The sequence below is a fragment of the Kryptolebias marmoratus genome, linkage group LG8 (assembly GCF_001649575.2).
Source record: "Kryptolebias marmoratus isolate JLee-2015 linkage group LG8, ASM164957v2, whole genome shotgun sequence".
Taxonomy (NCBI): Eukaryota; Metazoa; Chordata; class Actinopteri; order Cyprinodontiformes; family Rivulidae; genus Kryptolebias; species Kryptolebias marmoratus.
In genome coordinates, this window is record NC_051437.1 from 27025670 (window position 1) to 27050132 (window position 24463).

At 37.1% G+C, this 24463-nt stretch overlaps 2 protein-coding genes across 2 annotated transcripts in view; both read right to left on the bottom strand.

Annotated features, from left to right (window-relative positions):
• Positions 1 to 24463, bottom strand: part of zgc:103759 (U8 snoRNA-decapping enzyme) — a 576073-nt gene that overhangs the window by 293544 nt on the left and 258066 nt on the right. The gene's annotated exons all lie outside the window — the stretch shown is intronic.
• The window catches only part of LOC108233037 (kelch domain-containing protein 8B), a 149177-nt gene that overhangs the window by 97624 nt on the left and 27090 nt on the right, over positions 1 to 24463 (bottom strand). The window contains exon 2 of the mRNA XM_017411203.3: positions 22164 to 23511. Within this exon, the coding sequence (XP_017266692.1) occupies positions 22164 to 22554 (391 nt within the window). The 5' untranslated portion in view covers positions 22555 to 23511. The remainder of the gene's footprint in view (positions 1 to 22163; positions 23512 to 24463) is intronic.

The window sequence follows — 24463 nt, forward strand, 5'->3', positions numbered from 1 at the left end:
CTATAACATATATATATATATATATATATATATATATATATATATATATATATATATATATATATATATATATATATATATATATATATATATATATTATCCCATACTGCTTCCTGATTCGCTCAAAACGTGAAGTAATAACATAAAATAAAATGTGTAACTAAAGAAAAAGCTTTCACTGTCTGCTCAGTCAGCCAGAAGGAAAAAAAAATGTTAAGGCAGCAATGTTTAAGGAATATTCTTAATAAAATGAGAGTTTTGTTTTTATAAGATGCATCCTAAAACATCCAAAGTGTGCGGCAAAGGCAGCTGGTGATAGATGAGAACTGGAATATCAAAACTGAAGCAAGCGGGTGGGGGGAACAAGACACATCACAGAACGCTGAGCATCCCAATATGGTTCTATAAATAGTGAATGTGGGTCTCTGTGTGTATGTGTGTGCGTTATCCACTTTCAGAAGTCAATTCTTTGTGGAGGATGGGAAGAGGATTCAACTGTCACATCACCTAGGAGTTTTATGGACCACAGCATATAATGCTCTGTAAAATTATTTTAAAAACATACTGATGTAGTGATTTAATGTATTCTGATGTCTTCAAACATTAGATTCATCCGTTCCTTTAAAATTTCCAACACAGAGATCCACCAAGGCTCAATCTCTGCATTATTCATCTGATGAGCTTCTCGTACGGTTAAAACTCCTCCTCACTGGTTCATCAGTGGATGAAGCAGCACAGACTCGCTCACTGGATTGGAAGGAGATGTAAAAAAAACAGGCTTCAAATTTACAGACGTAAACGTAAAAACCTTGTTAGTAAAAGAATAAATGATGCCCTGCATAGACCTCATGTGCAATGATAAAGAAAATGTTTAATAGAAATACTGATTGCCAAATTTCTGTAAAACTAGCTGAGTTGTAGTTATTTTTTTTTGTTTTCTAAGGTCAGTTGTCTGTGGTGGACTGACTCTAAAGTTGTAGATGTACTTACAGTGATTACTGTCTGAGTTTCATTATAATCTGTCCAAAGACTCATGAGATATTCTGCTAACTCTACACACAAACACACACAGATGTGGCAAAAACATTATTGCCTGCCGCCAAAGGCAAAGCGGGCGAAAAATATTCTCCAAGAGATATGAGAAGTGAAGAAAAAACTCGCTGTAATATTAAAAGTTTGTTGAATTTTCCAATGACTGTTAACTATCTAAGACAATGGACTGACAGATTTGGAGCCCGAATATTTCACATTAACATTTTTCTTCTTTTTTGTGCATAACAAAAAAAAAAAAATAGACAATAGATACTAAAAAAGCTCTCTTATCACAATCTAATCCTTAAAAGGTGCCATTTAAAAACAGAGAAATAAATAACATGTCATTATTTTTATCAGTAGGAAAACAAATTCAAGATGAAAACAAATGACAACTGAAAAACACCCATGAAAATGACATTACATCAGTGTAATTTATTGTTCCCTTAAAGCGTAGCACTTATTTTTATTCTTTTTTTATTTCTATGTGAAAAGGACAAAACCTATATGTGCCAAGCTTTAAGCTGTTCTCAATGAGGAAGAAGAGGCTGCTGTGGTTTTAGTAAGGAGTGTGGCGCTCATGACGCCTGACAGCTAATCAACAGCTGTCAACTAATAATACCTTCTTAATACTTAAAGCCTTAATATCCTTACCACAAATTAATCCTGTATATAACTGCAAACAATTTCTTGCTATGTGAAGATAAAGCAGTGTAGCTGATGTTCTTGTTTGTGTTGTTCTCAAAGGCCTCGAGTCTCTCTTACAACAGATGAAGCTGATATTTTTTAAGACTCCAATTAAATTCCATATTGATCCTTTTTTTATTAGGATATGAAGTTCTGTGAGCTACATTTCAAGCTTTAAATATAGTTTGCTATCTTAGTTTTTAGTTAGCTTTTTGCTAATTTTAGCTTTCTAGCTTTTAGCTGTGTACTTTTAGCTTTAACATATCAGTTTCAGCTTCTTTAGAATATTTCAGCAACCTTATTCAGCACTCATTCACACTGCATTTGGCAGGAAATTAAGTACTTCTAGTTCTTTTAACACATATTTTAAATATACAATCTTGTTCAGTAGAAACACAGAATTTAAAAAAGAAAACTAAAGGTTTCTAATTAACTTAATTAATGTGATAAGCCTTAAAAATCCTGATTGGACGATCCTCCATAAATGTAATTGGATTGAGGGGCTTTCTTGGCTACTAAAGCAAACACAACCCTCAGAAATGTTTTCTTTTTATTAAAAAGGTTTTGAAAAGCTCCTTTAACATGCAGCTGACATAAAACCATTTAATTCCTGCCAAAAACTGGGAAAACAATCTGACAGTGTTATCTGAATCCATAAAAGATACACCTCCGTTAAAACTGAAGGCATCATAAAATATTTTAGAGCTTCAAAGTACATAAGCTTGGAAACAGATTAAAGAAAGCATGGAGGGAGCTACATGAGGTGAAATGTTAAACAAGTTAAACGGTTGATTAAAATGTGAGGTTTTGTTTACATTTTTTAACGTCTAATCAAAACAATATTGTAATTGTGCATGTTTTATATTAAAAGAGATAAAATTGTTGGACATATATGAAGAAGCATCCACCTCTGGGAGGGTGCAACAGTTGACTGACATTCCATTAAAAAGCCATGTGCCCTGACCAGACTGTCACAACTTATTAGTGTCAAAACTAATCATTTAACCTACATTAACCTGAGATTTGAGCCGTGATTAATAACGTACAAACTGGTCAAGTTTGTAATAGCTCTCAGGTACATGACCTGACTATAAATTTTAAAAACCTGGCTGCATTTTCTTCCAGTTTCCTTGAATGTCCAACAGTCTGTTTGATGCCATTTCACTTAAATTTTGATGAAACATAACCACTTTGAATTTAGGAAACTTAAATTCCTGTCATTTAGTACAAAATGTGTTAGGTGTGTTATTTTCTTATTTTTTATTGCTTTAAAGAATGAACCTCATTAAAATCAACAAATAAGATTTTTTTATATAAATTCTCATATCAGAAATACATTTTATGTGGTTTAAACAACTGGACTGTATTTTTAAAAACACAATGATTCTTTCATTTCACTTCATGGGTTTAAATTTCTCTTAACTCAAGTTTATTTATTTGACTTTCCTAATGTTTATTTCCTAATTATAGCCCACCTTTCAAGGCGGCGGGCGATCATGCATTTGTCTTTGTTTGTCTGTCTGTAGGTTCGCTTGAGGTACATCTACAAATGAATAACTTTAGAAGTTAGGCTGATTCAAGATGGCTGCCACAGCTAATCTACTTTAGCAAGCACAGAAATGGCTATAACTCAGCTAGTTTTACAAATATTGGCTTAAACTTTGGTGTGGTAGTAGCTGAGAGGCATCCCCAACACATACTCATACACATATTGGTGTAATGTTGGAGTATTTAGTTGTTTTTCCTAAATTTAAATACAGACGCTTTCCAGAAAGACTAACGTGTGATTTTGCTGGGAGCATCCTCAAAGGAGCATATGCTGCAAGTGTTTACACACTTAAAAATAATGAATGAAGCCAAGAAAAATAACTAAAAAAACAGAATAAACTCCTGTAATAAGTCAGAATAAAAGCATTTTAGTCACATGATGTTGTGACTCCTTAGCACTTTGTATCACCTTGCTGCTGAGAAGTGCTATGTAAGTAAATTTGACTCGACTTATCAGGGAGAAAAATAAATAAAATGCAAGCTGTTACTAAAAGAAATGGTTTGGTACCAGGCTGGGTGACAGAGGAGAGACTGAGGTTAAGTGAAAATGAAGTTGAAGCATTACTGAAAATTACAACGAGTTTGATTAATCTGATTGGACTCTATTGAAATGGCAAAGGTCAAAGGACTAGAGAGCGAGAGAAAGAACAAAGTAGAGAGCAGTAAAAGGTTAAGGAGGACATCATCCAGCAAGTAATGTGGATTTGATTAGTTAAAGGAACTAAGGAGGATTACAGGAAAGGATCTGTGCTGGGAAAGAGGGGAAGAAAGTCAAAATATGTGAGAAGAATAAGCTTAAAGAAGAAAAAAGTCACCAAGATAAACATTCGTTTAATTTACTCCACAGTGAGAATATGTATTTTTAAATCAAAAACATGGGAAAAAAATGCACAAAACAAAACCTTGTTTAATCTTATTTCAAGCTACTCTATTAAGTAATAATCACAGATTATCAACTCTAATTATGACATTAACAACATAACACTTTCCTGTTTCAGTCATGTTCTGATACACAGCTCAAGGATTAACGTCTTTAAAAATATATTCATAAACTCATAACGAACACCGGGGAAAAAATGTATGGCTTAATATCAAACCAATTAAAATCAATTAATTCTTAACAGTAATATGAAGAGCCATTTATTTGATTGTAATATTTGTCATTACAGTTTAAAATGATCTTTTTTGTTGGAATCATTTATTTTCTAATTGCTATTTTAGATAAGTGCCTATTGGAGATAGTATTCCCAGTATCCACAAAACTGTTTTTAAAAGTTGATGTCATGTCTTGTTTTCCACTTTTGCTCCACATTATTTCAAACTCCTCTGAAGGATCAATAAAGGTTCTTCTTACCTTAGTGGGGTAAACTGAGGGTTTTTTTCTAGGCAGTCGATTACAGAAATGAGTGTATGCTCCGAAGAGTAAACAACCTCCACAGGAACATTAATTCTCTTCAACTACATCCCCCTTTTTTACCTTTCTTTCCAACTTTAAAATCCTGACTAAAAGCAGCTTTGACTTTTTCATCCTAGAACAGCTGCTGTAAAACCTGAACGTTTAAAGAAATAACAAACTGTCCTTTTTGTTGGAGCCTTGACCTCAGTTACTGTGCAGATATTGAATCAGGTTGGACAGATCAAATTAACGTTTATTTTCAGACTAGCATTCATCATTCTCAATGTAATCTTTGCTTTCCATGTCTCTTCTGGCTCGGAGCAACAATAAGGAACACTCATCCATATTCAGAGTGACATTGAGACAACACTAATGCTCTATTATCTTGTTCACTATTATGCATGGAGTGAAAGTGAGAACAGACAATGTGATTGCCAAAGGCTGACACAGGAGAGGAGATTGCATAAATAATAATAAATGTGGAAATGTGTAATAAGTGCAAAAAAGAAAAAACAGGAAAGAGAGAATAAAGGGGCAAAAATGTCCAGTAAGTGAGACTCGAATGTGTCTCAAAAAGCCTGAGAAAAGGATTAAAATTGGATCTCTTCCAGGGATAAACGCAGCCTCAGAATTCAGTCATATTCATGTCCACATATTAAGCTAACAATTTGCTGTGAGATGAGCTCTTTAATTACAAAAATACAAAAATACAACTTGATCCACTTAAAAACATAAAGGAGTTATTGTGTTGGGGGGGTCGAGATCAAAGGAAACAAAAACGGTAAGAATTTAGGTATGACTGAAACAGTATGGACTGTTACTGCAGAGCCTCCTCCGCTGCCTGTAAAAGAACTTCAGTGACTAATTTAAAGATAAAATAGAAGAAGCAGATGGGAGAATCATGCAAGCAACTTGACTGAATTTCCAAACTGTGTGTGTGTGTGTGTGTGTGTGTGTGTTAGCATTGAGCTTATTTAACAACCTGACAATAAGTACTGAATGCTGTGGTTTATAAATAAATAAACTTTGTATTTATTTAAAGATGGATGGATGGATGGATGGATGGATGGATGGATGGATGGATGGATAGATAGATAGATAGATAGATAGATAGATAGATAGATAGATAGATAGATAGATAGATAGATAGATAGATAGATAGATAGATAGATAGATAGATAGATAGATAGATAGATAGATAGATAGATAGATAGATAGATAGATAGATAGATAGATAGATAGACGGACGGACGGACGGATGGACGGATGGATGGATGGATGGATGGATGTCAAGTCAGTCGAAACCAACCTTTACCTTGACGGCTTGCTGGATTTTTTTCAGTGATTAAAACCACATCACTTTTAGTATCTTGATAAGGTAAAATATTTGACAGCAGAAGCTCCGAGCCCATACAGTCCTCGTCAATCTGTTTCTGAATCTTTAACCTTATTCTTTTAAAATGCCATTTCTGCATTTTATTCACCAATGACCTTTTGGCTTCCAACACGGACAAAAAAAGGATGGATTTGGAATGATATCTGACTTTGTCTTTAACAAGGAGGCTTTAACTTATGTTAAATGTATTTTAAGAAATCTATATACATCATTGTTTTCAGTTTTATTCCTGCACACTGTTTTTTTATTGTAAATCTAATTTTATTTATAAATATGCTTTAAGAAGTCATAGAGTTACTGTTATGATTCCAACAGTTTCTTGGTTACTCAAGCAAAGATCTGTAGCACTTAAAGTAGGTGTTGTAAATGACTCTTCTTTGCTACAAAGAAGATTTTAGAACAATAACTGTAAAACTGAGTGAAATATAACCATTTTTGTTTTCTAAAGTCAGTTGGCTGTGGTGGTTATCTTAAATTGGCTCCAGAAGTTGTAGATGTGATTATTTCATGAAAGTTTTAATAAAATCGGTTTAGTGCTTCATGAGATATTTTGAGATATTTTCACCGAAGGGTGGGCAATTTTAGAATTATTACAAACTCTATTTACACAAACATTTACTCTCAGTTCTGATTTTAAGATGGGACACTTGAGACAGTGGTGATTACAGCAGCATTCTTTTCTCTTTCTCACTGTGGTGAAGGCAATATTTTTATACAAAAGAGTGTGAGTAAAGACTGCAGTGTAATAGCTGCAAATACAGGCTGACACCACATGAAGAAAAAGATGAGGGATTCTCATGTTGAGCTCTTCATGCACGGCGAAAGCCTCCCAGCAGAGTTTCTGTCTGTCAATAAGCCTGTTCGGACAAAAAGCAGCCACTGATGCATCAAATGAAACAGGATATGCTAATGTAATTGTGTATCATGTGCTCCATATTCCTCTATTATCCAGCTGATAGCGTTGAAGGCAACAGAGAAAAGTGTCACTGAGGGAGCCTGCTGCTGCGTATGAGACGGGAAAGTACGCATTTGATAAACAGACCTGCTGTTTTATTGTTTTCTAAATCTTTCACATAAATGTGAAGTTAGATTGCACATCCTCCATATGTTTGCCCCGTGAAGGTCGCAGCCCACACAGTGCGTCGACCGTCCTCTGAGCCAAAACGTTCGACTGAATTTCTGAATGAATGACGAGGCAGTAAATGTGAAAAGGTCAGACATAAAGAGAGGCGGTGAAGAGAGTATCTATAGTGGTGCGGTTGTGTGGGTTACAGCTGTTTAAGTTAACAAAAAGGCTTTCAACGTGACGCCTGTAAAGAATGTCTGCTGGTCAGGACAGTTTGTGTTCACTTTTTGAGTTCAATCTTTTTTTTGTTTTGCTTGTGTGTGTAATTCAGTCACGTTTTTCTTTGATGTGTTTCAGTTTATCTATCCCCCTCGTGTCACTGCTTATTGTTTCCCTCAGCTCCCCTGGTTTCTCCTCTCTGCTCATTAAAGCTCACCTACTCTTTACTGCAGTAATCACCTCTCCCTGCTAATCTGCAGATTCATCAGTTTATTGTTCAATTCTGCTTTTTCTTGCTATGAATTTATTATATATAAACTTTATTCAAAACAACAAATAGTCCATGCCATATTTAAAATAATAAAGTAATAAAATAAAATGAAATAAAACAAATTAGCAAGTAAAGAAAAAAAAAGCATCCATCACCAAACAAACAAGAATTCCAAAATTTAAAAAAGCTAGAAGTGTATCTAAAATCACTATGTATTACAGATGTCAGAGCTCTTATTATAGAGTTGATTGAACCATCCAAATGGCGCATAAATGTATACATAAAATTTCTCTATATTATTATTAATATTATTCTATTGTCAGTTTTTTATTTTTGGTTCCTGTCCTGGTTTGAATTTTTTGTTATTTGCTGCCATGTCAGACCTTTTATTTATTATTCAAGCTTTATTTATTATTTTGTTAATCCTTCCTTGCAACTTGGATTTTTATGACTAATTTGCGCCCCAAAACAACATAAAAAAATAGAACTTCTTAATCAGTGAACTTAAATCTATCCTGAAAACCTGTTTGTTTGCATTGAGCTTTGTTTCAAAATAAATCCATGTAGGTTTTTGAAAAGTAGCAAAATATCAAAAAGCAGAATGTGTTTATAATAAAAAAAACTTTATGCTAAAGCTTTTATACTGACGGTCAGACATTATGTCTTGCGGCAAGCTTTTCCAGTCCCTACATTTCTGACTGCAGGGGCTGGAAAATCTTGTTAGACGTGCTGATAAGTGCCAAGTCTGCAAACTTGAAGCTGTTCCATTATAAAGACATGTACAGTGCCAAAGCCAATATTCCTCGAAAGTTCAGTAATACTCATATCTAAGCTTTGGACATTTTCTTTTTAAAGGTTTGAACCTCCCTGCCAGTATTATACTGTAAGTCGGACCTAATTAAACACATTCAAAAGCTCGTTTTACTGTTTTTACTAGTGCAACATGCAATTTCTGCTGTTTTTGTCTCATCATGCTCATTGTCATCCTTCTTTCTCCCACTTTTTTTCCTTTGAGCACAGAACACTTCCTCATCCAGGACAAGAAACACAAATGAGTGGCGTTGTTTTATGCTGCTGCCCTCTCAGGCAGCCAGGCTCTTGTTTGTGTGGGTTTTTCTCTGCAATCATCCTCTCTATGAGCTTCTAATGAAAGTCCCAGCAGGGCTTCAGGCTTCCCCTGCTAAAGCGCTTTGGCAGAGATGATGAGGCGCAGCCAGTAGAGTCGACAGTAAATTGAGAGAGTCATCAGACAGCAAGCTCCCAGAATAAGTAATCTGGCCTCCAACTTTGAAGAATCAGCACCTCGGTCTCTGGCCAAAGCTGCTCAAATCTAGACTTGTGTTAGGCCAAAGTGAAGTGGGATGAGTGTTCTCACTTTTAAAGCAATCAACTTTTTTCTTCAGATGTCAGCAAGTTTGGATGTTCTAAGGCTTCTGCATGTTATGAGCCTGCAACACTTCCAGAGGACATTTTCTCAACACGGGCTGTCTTTGACTTTTTCTACTGGCTGAACTTTTGCTCTGCCACTTTCATCCACCTTAGCTTTGAGAATCCAGTCCATCTTTTGACTTGAGAAGGTTTTTGTGCGTGTTTTGCAGTCGGTGTGTGTAGGTGGAGCAAGCAGGAGCGGTACTTATGCTGATAAGTGTGAGGGTGTCCTCGGTTGAGAAAAATCTCACTGTGCTCTGAACTCCACATGCCTTCAGGCTGTAGTGTGCTCAGGTCTATGGGGGCTAACATCAATGGAGAACTTGTATCCCCACCTCCTCTGCTGTATGCAGAATTCCCTGCTGTGTAACGCTGCAAGAAGATGAGTGCAGAATGCTTTGCTCAAGGCATGCATTTTCCGAGTGGCTTGTGTTTGGAGGAAAATGTCCTGCCATCAGATACATTTAGTTTGCTGTAAACATCATCCATCTTCTGCTTATTTAGCTGCCTAAGAGTGAAACAGGAAGAAAACAATCCCATAACCAAAATGAATGACCAAAAACTGAGGAGTTTTCAGAAGGAGGTTCGCTTCTTTTATTTTTTATCCAAGAATAAGTAACAGCACATAGTCACAGCTTTTGTATTTCACATAAAGACTGGCCATAGTTAGGTTAGGTCCACTTCAGCACTTAATCTGATTGAAATGACAAGGTGACTTCAGGAGAAACACAACGGCCTGACTCAATGACTTCAAACTGCTGCTGCACTCTCACATTGTAGCTTATGATTGCAAATGTTAGATTAAGATATTGTTTTGAATACAGTAAAAGCATAAAATTAAATGGCATGCCTAAGTGAGATCTTGTTCACACAGAAACACAGGTTTAATATGGTTTCCAAAACATTATTATCATAAACATATCCTCATAAACAAGGAACCATTTCCAGAAATGTTTTCTTTCACATGTAAACACCAAAAACAACCCAAAAGGCTATAGTAGCTAAGCCAGGCCTGCATGTGGTGCTGTAATGCTACCACGAAAATACACAACAAAACAGGAAATAAGGCATGGAGCATGCCCATAAAGCTTGCATCCTGGGTACAAACTTTAAACACCAAATGCAAAAGTTACTTCCCTTTCCTCGTCAATTTCTCCTTCATTGTGAGTCAGTTTTGTTTGGTGAAGCTCATTAGCCGTGTCTGCTAATTGAAGTAATACAGTATGCAAAGGTTTTGCTGTAGTTGTAGCATCTGCAGCACAAATCCATGCATAGAATCTGCCATTAATGCTATTATTAGAAATAGGGCTCTGAAAATCATCTTCATAATGTTGAGGTTTGGCTGTCAACATGAAAATGCAAGGGAGGTGTTTTAAGATTTTTCACTCTGGAAGCCGCTTAAAAAAAATTGGGCTCCCAATATACTGTTTTTGTGTCAATGCAAGGCTGAAGCTGTAAAATCCACATTCCAGAAGTATATATATATATATATATATATATATATATATATATATATATATATTTGTATAATCTCATATGTAATATTTTAGTTGTTTTGCTTCAATATGAGAACAGAGAGAGCCAAAAGAAAAAAGCGTGGGTGAGTTTTTTTCTCTCTCTCTCTCTCTCTCTTTAAACAGCTGCTTACATCTTATAAAAAGTGACACAGCTTGGCTGATACATGAACATGCAGACATTCCAGCACATGCCCTCCAGCACAACATCTCTACTTCAGCTTAGCTGGGCTGCACGATCAGAAGCTGCTGTCATTGCAGACTGATTCCTGGGGTAGGAAACCCTTTGCTCAGCACTGAGGGTTTAGTACTATGGGAAAAACAAGAAGTTTCTAACTTAGTTCCAAGCACAACTCTCTTTTTTAAAAAAAAAACAAAACAAAACAAAACAAAACTCACTCTGACAGGGATAATAAAAGGCATTCATGCAAAGCAGATGAGGTGTGAATGCCACATCTTCACAGACAAATGTCACTTTGATGTCATTATCTCAGGGTGCCTTGAGTGTCTGTCTTTCAATGGGGAAATAATCCCTTTAAAAACAAAATTTCCAAAAGTTACATAACATGTTTCTGAAGATGTGGTAAACAAACAACTTTTTCTTCTTCTCATTTCGTCTGCTCCCTCTAGGGGTCACCACAGTGGATCATCTGCCTCCACCAGGATCCAACAGGATCCTCCTCTCACGCTGCAGATCCTTTTTTCAACAGTCTTCTTCGTTTCCTCCTCCCAGGAAGCTCCATATACAACATCCTTTCTCTAATATGTCCACTGTCCCTCCTCTGTACATGCCCAAATCATCTCAGCCTTCAAACTTTGTCTATCTGTCCCTTTGATATACTCACTTCTAACCCTGATGAAAATCTGAACATCTTTGCCTCTGCCACATCCAGCTCCACCTCCTGTCCATCTGTTAGCGACACCAACTCCAAACCATACGTCATCTCAATACCTTCTCTCTCACTCCTGCAACTACCTTGTCACAAATCACCCCTGACACTCATCTCCATCCACTCCAGCCTGCCTGCACTCTCTTTTTCACCTCTCTTCTTTTTGCTCATCGCTTTGGATGGCTGACCCCAGGTACTTAAACTCATTTCACATTAATTCTAATTCACAGACACCGATTCTGTATTTCTTCCACTGATTTTCATTCCTTTACTCTCGGATCTTTGCTGCATTCCATTTACCCCGAAGGTCAGAACTCAGATCTGGGAATGACCTCAAACCTGACTTATCTGCGTTTCAGTTGCAAGTCAGAAACCCATTAGGGTTTTGCAAATTGCTGTGCTCAGTAACCAGGTTGACTACCATAATGCAGGTCTGCAGCACTGACTTTTTCTGCATTCTGTGCTTTCAGTGGTTGGAAAGTATATGTGTGTGACTGATTCACAGAGATGCAAACTGATTGCAGTGAAAATAAAAACTTTATTTCTGCAGCTGTCACAACTCTTCATATATAAGGCCGCCATAATGGATTTAAAGTCAGGAATTTCTGACATTCCAGATGATTTTTCCAACTTGGAAATAAGAAGTTCCAGTATCCGAGTACAAATGGAACACATCAATACTCCACCTCTTCAGATTCTCTTCCATCTGCTCCCTACTCTCACTACAGACAAAGTACTCTATAAACAAACAGCTGATTTCAATTTTTTAGGTTCAAATATATGATAAGTTGTTCTAATGAGACTATATACATGTGTATAATGTCTACACATTTAAATCACTTAAATGTAATTTCATACATCTGTTTTATGGGAACTTTTAGTGATTTTTATTTATTTTTTTGTACTCCATTTAGCTATTTTCCAAATAGCTGCCCAGGGACTGCAGGCCAAAAATAGCAAAACTTGCTAAAACTTGGTACAGTTCAACACTCCCTGTATTTTTACCATGTTAATCTTTATAATGTGCATTGTCCCTGATTAAATAAATGTTAAATATATTTTAAATACAAATATATGCAGTGGAGAGACCTAGCATCTTCAACAAGTCTTCTTTAGGTAAGAGGACAAACGTGTGTGTTTAAAATATTCTAAATAAGCAATTATTTTCAGACAAAATTAAGTACACATTTGGAGACAAAACACAGATAATTTGCATAAAACAAAGTGTATAATAGGTCTCTGCAGTAAATGTAGGGCAGCTCATTAAAAAGTGAAAAAAGAAATAAAAACAATGGCTTTAGTGCATCAGTGTGAGCTGCCCTCCTCAAAAAAGATTAATACTTTCATCACACCACATTAAAATCTGCATGAGTAAATGAAATGTCTCATGTAACGTGCACACCTATTCATTTCCCTTAATGTGGGCTTAAATTAACTGGCAGCATCTTTGTTTGTTTGTCATTAATGCAACCTGTTGTACCAGCTAAAATCCCTTATGGTTTACTTTCAGGGTAAAAGATGAAAAGGAATATATATATATATATATATATATATATATTATCATAAATCTAAGTTTGTCTTGGACTTAGTATTTGGTGAGTGATCATGAATAATTCATGACACAATTCTAATCTAAACCTGTGTGTGTGTTCGGAATATAAGAAGTTTTAAAATGATCAGATAAAATTGGAACTCACAACGTTTAACCAGTACCAGCAATTCAGTTTTCACTAAGGTGCTAAAGTTTAGTTTTCATGCTAACAAACGGAGTGCAGAGAAGCTTTATAACTGTTAAATAGACCATTATCCCCAAAATCACACAATGTGCTAACACAGCTGATATTTCTGTTACTATGTGTCAAAAATAAAACATTTATTTGACTCCTAGTTTTGGTAAGAGATGATTGAAAATCATAGAAATGCATGACAACCCTTTTTATTGTACTTTACTTGCATCTTAGCCTATTCAGATTTAGATTTAACAGAAACTGCTCCAGAGAGTAAATAAGACTGATAGAACAACAAGCAGCTGTTCCGTTAAATTTAAAGATAATGAATCTGTTTTGCAGCTGTGGATCCTACTAATGTACTTCTGGCAACACAACAGGTTGCAGACTTGATTGGCTCCTTAGATCACTGTTTTTTATCCATGGAAGAAAGATGAAAAAACAAAATAAATGTCTGAAATATTGGGTGGGTGTCTGGACTTTCTGAGAACAGAATTTATGTTCAAAAAACTGTAAAAAGGCAACCTGAACAAACAAAGCTTGTATGATAAATCCTATACAATCGAACATGTCATTTAACATTGAAGTTGATGATAAAATTACACACAATCTGCTCTCCTTGTCCTGCTGTGTCTTCTAGTAAAACAACATCTTGATCAAACAAAGGATGGAGGACAAACAGAATAAGAACAGATATTAGCAGAAGAAGCATGGACAAATCTTTCTGCTCTCCTCAAGGGAGTCTTGTAATTTTAAAAAAAGCTCTATTTATCTTGATGTTCACTTTGATGTTGCTCTTATGTACTACAGACAGCACAAGAACATAAAAAATCACTGTTAGAAAAATCAGGATTACAGCAAGTCTAACACAACCCAGCAAATCATCATAATCTGGTATTTTTTGACTCACATCACCAATAATAAACCAAAACTTCATTCAAGGATAGTCTGATGTTCTGTCAAACAGATATAAACAGTTATTGCCTTATCATCTCTTTTAGGAGACACTGTTTAGTTTTTTCACTGTTTTCTCAATAAAACAATGTCCACATGAGCATTAGGGTCACCAACTTTCAGAAATTGAAATAAGGGACACTGATTGGACAGGGTGGCACAGAGGGAGGGGGTCCTGTTTTGTCTCGATAATATTTAGTTGTAAGACATCATTTCTACTAAGAGATGTTATCAAGGAAAATGCAACAGCTGAACATTTACCAGACAAACATATAAAGACCCATGTTAGGAGTGTCAGTTTTGTTTACTTTAAGCCTTTAGCTAGTGTTCTGCTTTTTGTAAAAGCTTTTAGCAACTTAGTTGTAGCTTCTTCTGCAAATTTCAGCCCAGATATTCAGCATTCACATTGCATTTAACACAGAAAATGCAATTTCTCTAGTTTGTATTTCAAATATGCTTAAGAAATGCAACATTTTAGCTTCAAATATGAGATGATTTGAAGCTAAGAGACAGTTGGTTATAAGCCCGGCCTGGAGGAAGACTTCTGCCTTTTTCTTCATCATCTGTGCCCTATGATTGATGTCATGTCTGATAAGGTACTATCACTAACTATTAGAAAATCACTTTAGAAATGACCAGACCATTGCTTTAACGTGAAGCTCCAGCAGAACAGAAACAACATCATCACAGTTCAGAAAAAACTTTTACAAAAAACTTGTGCAGGAAATTTTGAGCACCTAACAAATCTAAGAATCTCTGGCAACCTGTGAATATATTAATGTGGTAAACCTGAAAAGAAACTGCAGTGCTGGGGCCAATAATTCCTTCTCTCTCAGGAGGAAAAAACAGACTATCTTGAGATTTTTTGTAAATGAAGTCACACCTCCTTTTTCCTGAAAGAACACTCTCCTCCAACACTTTGAAGCCATGACAGCAGCCTTTTATCTTCTACCTTGTAGAAAACCGACTTTATACCTTTGAGGAATCTGACGGCGCTGTGGAGCTGTTACTTTTTAGTCAGGCGGTCTGCAGGCCAGCTAACTGACTGAGGAGAGGGCAACATTCATTAATCACAGACTGAGAAGGAAGGGAAATTATACTCATCACTGCAGCAGCAGCATGATACTTTTGAGTCATGCTCCTGCAGGAATTAGGATGAGGACCAGAAAGTAGATGATGTAGAGGCCAACTACAGCAAAGTGAACGAGTAAAGTGAAAGGGTTAGAGGGGAAAAGAGGCAAATTACAGAGAGGAAGAGAAGAAGGATGGGGATTTTGATATACAGCTGTGTATTTTCAGGAATAATGGTGAAGGATGAAAAGGCAGGAGGAGAAAAGCTCAGAAAGCTCAAGGGTAGGAAAAATAAAAATACACACAAATACAGTATTTACTTCACTGCAGGCGGCAAAAAGGAGCCAAAATTACACAAACGCTCTGAAATGCATGCTGTATCTGAATCACACACACTCAATCTGTGGCATGACACACACACACACAACCAGACATCTACAGCAAACCCACCACGCTGCTTCTGATTAGTCAAAAAAAACGAAAAATAAACAAACAAACACAGCAATCACACACTTGTTGCCAAGCAACGGCAATGCCAGCTTATTTGTCCAACCCTTAAATGCAAAGCAAGTCAACAGACAGAAAAAACAGCGAGGGGGCGACTGGTGAGAGGAGCTGAAGGGTTTCCCACGGGGGGGGAGAAGAGAGGTGAGAAAAGGAGATAAGGTTTCAAAATTCAAAATGTTTCTGCTACAGCGAAACACACAAGTGCAAATACAAAACTCACCCTCCTATTATACATCATGTTTGCTACTTAATATATTTTACAAAAGAACTGACTCATGATCCAAGTCTTTAATTGTCTTATTTATAAAAATGGAAACTCTACGAGCGACAATCGGTCTTTAAACGTCAACTTAACAGTTGCAGCTCACTTTTAATAGCTTTATCTTTCCATCCATTGTCTTTACCCACTTTTTCCTTTCCGGATCGCCGGGGATCTGGTGCCTACCTTCAGCCGTCCCTGTATTAGAGACGGGGGACACCCTGGACAGATCTCAAGTCCATCACAGGGACACATAGAGACAAACAACCATTCACACTCACCTAGGGACTATTTTTAGAGTTATGAATTAGCCTAACATGTATGTTTTTGGTCTGTGGGAGGAAACCGGAGTACCCAGAGAAAACCCATGCATGCACAGGGAGAACATGTAAACTCCACACAGAAAGGCCGGGAGGCGAGAATAAGATGACAGCTCTAACCACTCCTCTGTCCATAGCTTTATTTAACATGAAATCATACATAAACCAGCAGCTCTTCAACACAAGAATCATAGCATGTAAAGCAAAAATACTCATTTTCACACCCTTTCCTACATGTCAAAAAAATAAAAAATAAAACAGAATTAATCTCGAAGCAACACTCTGCCTGTTTAGATGAGTCACAAAGCAAATTATTTCCTTAATCCTGCGCTCAAGGCAAAGTCAGCAGTTCGCCCTAACTCTGTGTATTCACACACACACACATTTATGTCAACATATTAGTTGTGACAGTTTGACAGGTGCAGTAGGAGGATGTAAACACTGTAGGCACTCAGTTTTCCTGGATCCGTGGTATCGCACACATGCCATGGCAACGTAACACCTATAGTTAGAAATTTAGCCAGGAGACCTCCATCTTCCAACTGTTGCTCTAATCCAAGTTAGTCTGATTTTCTGCCAGCGATGTATACGACACTAAAGGCTTGGTGGTCTTGTCACCTTTATTCTTTGCTCCGCACATAAAATGTGACTTTTTGTAACACTTAGGAATTAGAAGTTAGCACAGACTCGCTACTTTTGTTTGTCCAAACTTCAGAAGAACTCATACCATGATGGAGCGTGATGTAAAAATGCTCCAGAACTTTCTTGTATTGATTAAAAAAACAGTCTGATATGAGGTTTAGGATTAGCATGTACAGCAGCAGCCAGAGTGGCTCACTGATTTACTCTGGGAATCTACAGAACCTCAGTTTAATAAATTCTATAGGGGTAGTATTTATTACATATACTCCCAATCCCTTTATACTAAGTGCTGACAGAAGACTGGAAATAACCTCAGAAGAAGAATATAAGATATTTCATTCTGTACTTTATTTAAATAAATCTTTCTGCTCAGGCAATAACTGCTACAAGGAAAATATGCTGGTTCTTCTGTTGTTTTCACCAAAATCTGGAGACTTGAGTGTTTGAGCAGTCGGTGTTAAACTTTTCTCTCATGGGACTTCTTCTCTAATGAGCGTGACAGTATCCTCTCCTAAAGAAGCGTTTTGACTGCAGCAGAACACTTAACGCTGCTCATGTTTGAACTTTTCAAGGATGAGCCATCTCCGTGCTCATTACAGCGCCGCACGAGGAGTCGTTTATTGAAAACACCACAAACTTAGGAGTAAATAGGAGTATTGAATATGATGAGAAATGAGAGTTGAAACTCAGAAAATAAAAAGGTGGGTCCCTGAAGATAAAACTCAGTATTGTTTCTAAACATGAAATAAAGGTTGTTTTTTCTGTCGGCTGCTCCCGTCTGTGGGTGTCGCCACAACAAATAAACTCACACAAGAAATTTGGCAATTGTTTTACTCCAGATGCCCTTCCTGATGCAACCCATAGCCTTAGGATTACAAGACCACAGCCCCCAAATATGACATAAAGGTAACTCCTAATATTCCTGCTATGTCTACTATATTAGAAACCACTGATTGAGCACTGGCCCTCTTGGATACTCAGATTGCAATGATGTAAGTGAAAGACGCTTCCAATACTGGAAAAACACCACAAGCTCTTCAGGCTAAATGACAGCTGCAAGGTGCAATCAATTGATTTTTAGCTTCACAGTAGAGTAGATACTGTGTTTTTTCACCGCAGTGTACACAGCAGTCCACAAAATACACTTTTATTTTGTTATTTGCACAACACGTCACTGGGAAGGTTCCACCTCCAGCTCCGCTGAATCCTTCATTTATCCTCTCTCTACCAGGACCTCGTCACGCTACTGCCAATACAGACAAGGAGGCTGATTAGAAACACACTGCAGCTGTTTTAATCAGCTTTACCTGGAGCTGTTCCCTTAATCACTACATCGTTTCTCCCCTGCAGCTGAGCCTGAACAACATCCCGCCACCACAATTGGCTAATCAACCCTACAGTTAAATATAAAAATAAAAAATAAAGTGTTAAAATGCGCTTGTTGAGTGTTGCATCAGATTGACACTAAACATATACATAACATAAACATGAAATACAAAAATTATTTTGATGCAAACATCATAATTCAGGAATAATGATCAGAATTTTTGTTAATATGTTTGTTGCCATCAACTAAAAATAAAAAAAGAAGAATAAGACAGATGACTGTTTGCAACTCACTTTGTTTTAAATTGAAAAATATTAGTGATATTCTTTTGTATCCACAATAGTCATGCAGTAAAATCTGCTTAAAGAGAATACTGTTTTTATCAAAGTCAGCATCATCAGCTGGAATTGATATAAAAAAAAAAGTTGTTCTTGCATTGTGAGATAGAGCGGTTTAGTTCCGATTTGGGGGCTTCCTTCTTATTTCTGCTTTACATTTAAAATTGGAGAGGAAAATATTTTGATAATAAAATCCTAAAACTGGTAAATTTATCATTAGTTTGAGCAGAAATTGGCTCAATGAAATGTTAACATAAAGTCCGAAAACTGGGATGTAGACACGTTCGAGATCAAATTTGCTGCCATTAATCTGTGCTTCTAACATGCTGTAGACTAATCAGCACCATGTCATATATTAACTCCAGCTTTCTAAATGAAAGCTATAAAAAAATGTTGTTATTGTGAGTATCAAGCATCCCTTTTTTCTCTACAGCTGAGATAACTAATTTTGTTCCAATGCATTGTGGTAAATCCATATTTTAAATCCTTTCTGGAAATCACAGCCATCACATTCTTTTGGCTAAAAAAGAAAAGGATAAACTGGTCTCTTATTAACTCACAGTTCAAAACAAGCATTCACAACAGAACAGGAGGCTACTAAAGCACCGGTGCACATGGCATGGTAACCACTAAATGTTGACTTCAGGCAATGCCAAAACACTTTCTACACACATCTTAACAGCATGATTTTAAAGTAGGAGCTTTGGGAGAAAAACTGAAATGCCCGCAGTCCAAATATCGCATCCAAGACAGTTAAGCACCTTCTGACATCCAACATTGAACCAAAACAGGAAAACATTTGTTTGTTCAAACAATCTCATCGCTTGGTAAAATGCTGACAAAGTGATGTTGAAAGGAGTCAAGCAACACAGTGGGGAACACTGTCTAACTGTTTCTTTTTTATAAAAAAGCTAAAGAAAAACAACTAATTTATCAGGTTTTTATCATTTTAAATGTCTTGTACATTCTGTACAAGCATGCACACATTAAGAATCTCTGATTAACCAAACATGCATGTGGGAGGAAACCGGAGCGACCGCAGAAAACACACAAACTCCACGCAGACAATTCAAACCTGACAGCATGGGTGGGACAATTACAGGAGTAGGAGTGGAGAAAATTAAATGCAAAAACTGTTTTCAAAATATCTGTTTTATTCTGTTTACAAACTTAGCATTTAATTTACTAAATCCAATTATATCACCTCAGTTCACCGCCCTATAAAGTTTGATATCCATTCAGTTATTCATGTTGCACGGATTAAACTGATTAGCATTCTCCTCTTGTGATCTGTTCTTTCCCTTGTATATGACTTCAGCATAGAAAAAGAGAAAGACATATACTTTGAGTTTACTACCTTCAAAAGGACATCATTTTATCAGGTCAGCTGGCGTGCAGGCAGAGATGTAAACATGAGAAACATCTGAGAAGATGAACATTATTATTCTCCTACTGCTCAGTTATCTAAAACTGTACACAGTTAAATCTCTCTGGCTTTATTTGGTTAAAGATGCAACATATTTCCACTTCCAGAAACAAGTGATCAGTTTGGACTTCTCCAACCTTCTCATTTTACAACAATTCTTTCTTCTTTTTTCCAAGAGGTAGTTTTATACCAGCTCACCTTGACAATCACTGAGTGGGAATGAACTTTGTTAATGAATATTTCCTAAAACTCCATTCACAAGAAAATACTCGTCATTTATTTTTCACTGGATTGACTGGAAATTTGTTTAGAATCTTCAAGAAACCCTAATAACATAATAATATTAATAATAATATATAAAACAGTGTGGTATTATGGTAACGATTTAAAATAAAAAGTCACTTTTAAATTTCAGAAACATAATAACAAAATGTAATAATTAGCCAAAATTTCCCAGAAATTTAAAAAAAATGCTTTGATTTAATCAGACTTTAAACTGCACACAGTCACAATACTTTTGATTTTTCATCTTTAATCAGCAGATGTCAAGACTTAAAAAGAATAGATAAGACTACAACTAGAAGTTTGCTCAGGAATTTAAAAAAAGTTCACATAACCACATGCTAATTCTTTTTTTCCAAACCAATGCTATTAGGACCCTCTCACATGGCTTTTCTAAAAATGCACCTGAAAAGGCCCAAACTGAAAATAGTTTAAGGATTAGAGTTTGAGGATTTTGTAAGTTGCCAGAAGTTTAATAAGTTCCCACACTTGATGAAAATCCATATCTCTAACAGGGAGTATTTGACATGTAAACATATACTCTTTACCTGCAGTATGTCCGTGTAAAGGCAGCGCTCAGCTGAGAAATGAACATTAAGCCTCAGTGTATTTGTTCAGACAAGGCCAACTGCAGGATGATTGGTTCATCTATATGAATGATTCTCCCAAAGCTTCACAACAAACAGAGATATCTTACCCGACAGGAGCCCAAATTTCCACAAATGTCAGCTTTCGCTTGATGATCTATATAATCAGAACCCAATACTAATTACGCCACCAGTTTTCTGAGCGTCATTTTTCAGCCCCATTCAGCTTTAATCACATACACTTCGGCACCTGAAAAGCCTGCTGGGCCTTCTTCTAAATTTACCAACTAATTTAGTTAATTTGAGCACATCAGAGTTTTGAGTTTGTCCCTCCTGTTGTTGGTTTTCAGTGTTACAAATATACCAGAACAGCTGGATTCTCTTCATTAGTTCTTAATGAAACCAACAGGACGTTTCTTATTTAATGAGGGACTGTATGCACAGTTAAACACAGACAAATTGAAAACAACAGAGACAAAACTGCAAATGAGAAAAGTGAAACTGACAATAGAAAGACTCTGTATCAGTCTGATACAGAATCCTCTGGTATTTTAGAAAGTGCACTGTTTGTCTCCAGAATGTTATGGCTTCAGGCGGGTAACATCATACAATCTGTGATGACTTCTACCACCAGAAGCTCATCTTTTGGACAAATCCCACTGTCACAAACCTCATACACCAGTATAAAAAGATGAAAGAATGCGCACATTGAACACCTATCATTCATTTATTTTTAAACCCAGATAGTTACCAACTGATTAACTCGTGCACATTCAGGGTGTCCAAGTAAAGCAGAGGTGATGGAATATTTCAGCAAGGTAAATCAACTTAAAAGACTAAACAAATGCACATATCACCCAAACTGTCAGACAGAATCTCAAAAATTAAAATTAAAAAATGCCAGCTAATGTCACAGTAGTGAACACGAGAGGCTGGAAAACTCAGAACATGACAGATGGAGAAGTCCAGAGTTTGACAGACCCACAGTGATTAGCTGCAATTACAGCGCCATGATTAGACAAACCCCTTTGAGTTATGCAGGTGCATGTTCAAAGTTAACTGAAAAACAAATCATAAAAGCAACACAACCAGCTTTTAGAACAGTACAACAACATTGCAAAGCAGTTTATCTCTCTCTCTCACACACACATACCCCCATTTGGGGTTTAGAAGACCAACAAGACTTCTTGCTGGTTTATGAGGACACCCTTTTCCCAGCATCTGTTCAACAAAAAAACTATGTCAACACACACACACACAGATCCTGCTTTCTTACCTTTCTCCACTGTGGTCACTCCCATGGACGGCTGCCCTAAACTGCCTTTTGTCTCCCATTTGCCCTCGTCAGGGTGGTACATTTCCACAGAAGCCAGAGGTGTTTGCTGCTGATTCATGCCCCCAAGCACCATCACCTGGCCCCCCAGTGCCACAGCTGAAGCCCCTGCCCGCGCAGTTGGTAAGGGCGGCAGCTGGCTCCACGTCTGGCTCTCTACATCCAAGACTTCCACACTGTCCAGAGGCATGCCGGTCTCACTGCAGCCCCCCAGCACATAGATCAGGCCTTCCTGGTAGACAGGGGTGCAGTAGACCCGGCGCTGCGACATGGGGGGGAACTGCTCCCAGTGCAGGGACTTGACAGGACTCACCGCCATCTCCTGTACAGGCATGTCTCCAGGGCCGAGAGGAGGGGACGCACCATCACACACCGTGCAGCAGAAGAGGAGGATAGAGCACGGGAGCAGGACGGGGTGAGGGAGCGGGGTCACGGCGAGATGGAACAAAGCAGAAAAGGGGAAACAAGCTGAAGCACAAGCTTGTTTCTGTCGGTTTGAGTGACCGGCTGAACTCCTGCGTCCACCAAGGGAACAAAACGTGGAGAGGATGGAGGTGAGTAGTGGCAGAAGTGAGCAGAATCCCTCACTTCTCAGCCAGATGTCACGACTTCCTTTCTGTTCAAATATTTAATTCATCCATCTGTTTTCTGAGCAGGGATGCCATCTGCCCTTCAGTTTCTTCTATTCCTGCCTCTTCAGTCCTCTTGCCTCTATTGCTGCTTCCTTTTAGTGAGTTATTTTTATTAAACTTTTGTCTCTAACCATAAAAAATAGTGGGAAAAAAGATGCCTGAGGAAGGTATCCAAAAGCTTATCCATCAAAAACCTCAAAGTCAAGAAAAGAGGACATGGAAACAAACAAAAAGGAAAAGAAGAAAGATGGCACTGGATTTAAAATAAGAAAAAATTGGTTAAAGAAAAATGCTCTTTTCTATTGCCCCGATAATGCAAGAAAAAGTCTTCATGGCAGAGATTTTTTTTAGCTCCAGACAAAGCCATTAATTCAAGGCAACAAGTTCTCCTCGGCTGCAGGTCTTCAGTTTGATTTGCACCTAAATAATAGAATGATCAGTGAAAAAGAAAAAGTCCCTTATAAATAATCAAAAGTCTTTCAATAAAAAACTACAAGAGCTGAACAGCTGCAAGGCTTCTTTGCATTTTGAGCAAGTACATTTTTTTCTTTTAATTTAACTTGAATTTAAAACCCCTGCGCAGCATTGTGACTTGTAAAACACTTCTGAGTCCTGTGCCTTGTAACTTGCTGGTAGCTTCAGAGAGAATAATACCCAACCTGGAAGAAAAGACAAAAAAAAAGGTTAAACGTATAAATGCATTTCAGCAAAAATAGATTCAGCTTTTCACATTTTCTGTTTCGATCCTAGTAAACCTTTCCTGTCAGTTAGGATTACTACTTTACTTGTAGAACATGACATACCAAAGAAATTTAAACAATTTCTGCTTTTACTGACTTTCCCAGTCAGTTTAAAGTTGTTAATTATTTTGTTAGAACTGTGCAGCTTTGTATTTCAATTGCTTTGACTTTGGTCAAATGCTCTTGGTAACCTCCTACAAACAACTTTTTATGGGCCCAGAATTGGCTCATTTTGTTACACAGAGTTTCTGTAACTTAGTCAGGTTTGTTAGGCTCAGCGATTACAGCTTCCTCCACAATTTTATCATAAAACTGGGGGACAGGACTTTATGACATTTAAAAGCCTTAACCTCTTTGTTTTTTGCCATTAAACCATTTGTTTTAAATCTGTGTGCAATTGATAAACCTATTAGAGACCAAGCTTGAACTTCCTGGTTGCTTTCTTAAGATGTTACACCTCCATCTCCATCACTATCTTCTACCACTTATCCGTGGTCGAGTCACAGAGGCAACAGGTCAAGAAGAGAAACCCAGACCTCCCTTTCCCCAGCAACACTCTCCAGCTCCTCCTGGGGGATCCCAAAGTGTTCCCAGGCCAGAGAGGATACATAAACCCTCCAGAGACGTGCCCGAAAAACCTCCAAAAACCTCACACAAACAGATGAAGTAGATAGCCAAAAATCCAGATTCAGCTACTAACTGTTTGTTTTTTTTTACCAGGTATTTTCCTGTTGAATGTGAGTTTCTTCATCCTTATTGTCACCAAGTCAAGGAGGAATTGACCTTATCTGGTACAGAGCTCTGGTCTGAAACCACCTACTTTAAGACTTGCCGATATATAAAATCAAACCAAACCAAATATAAAAGTCAA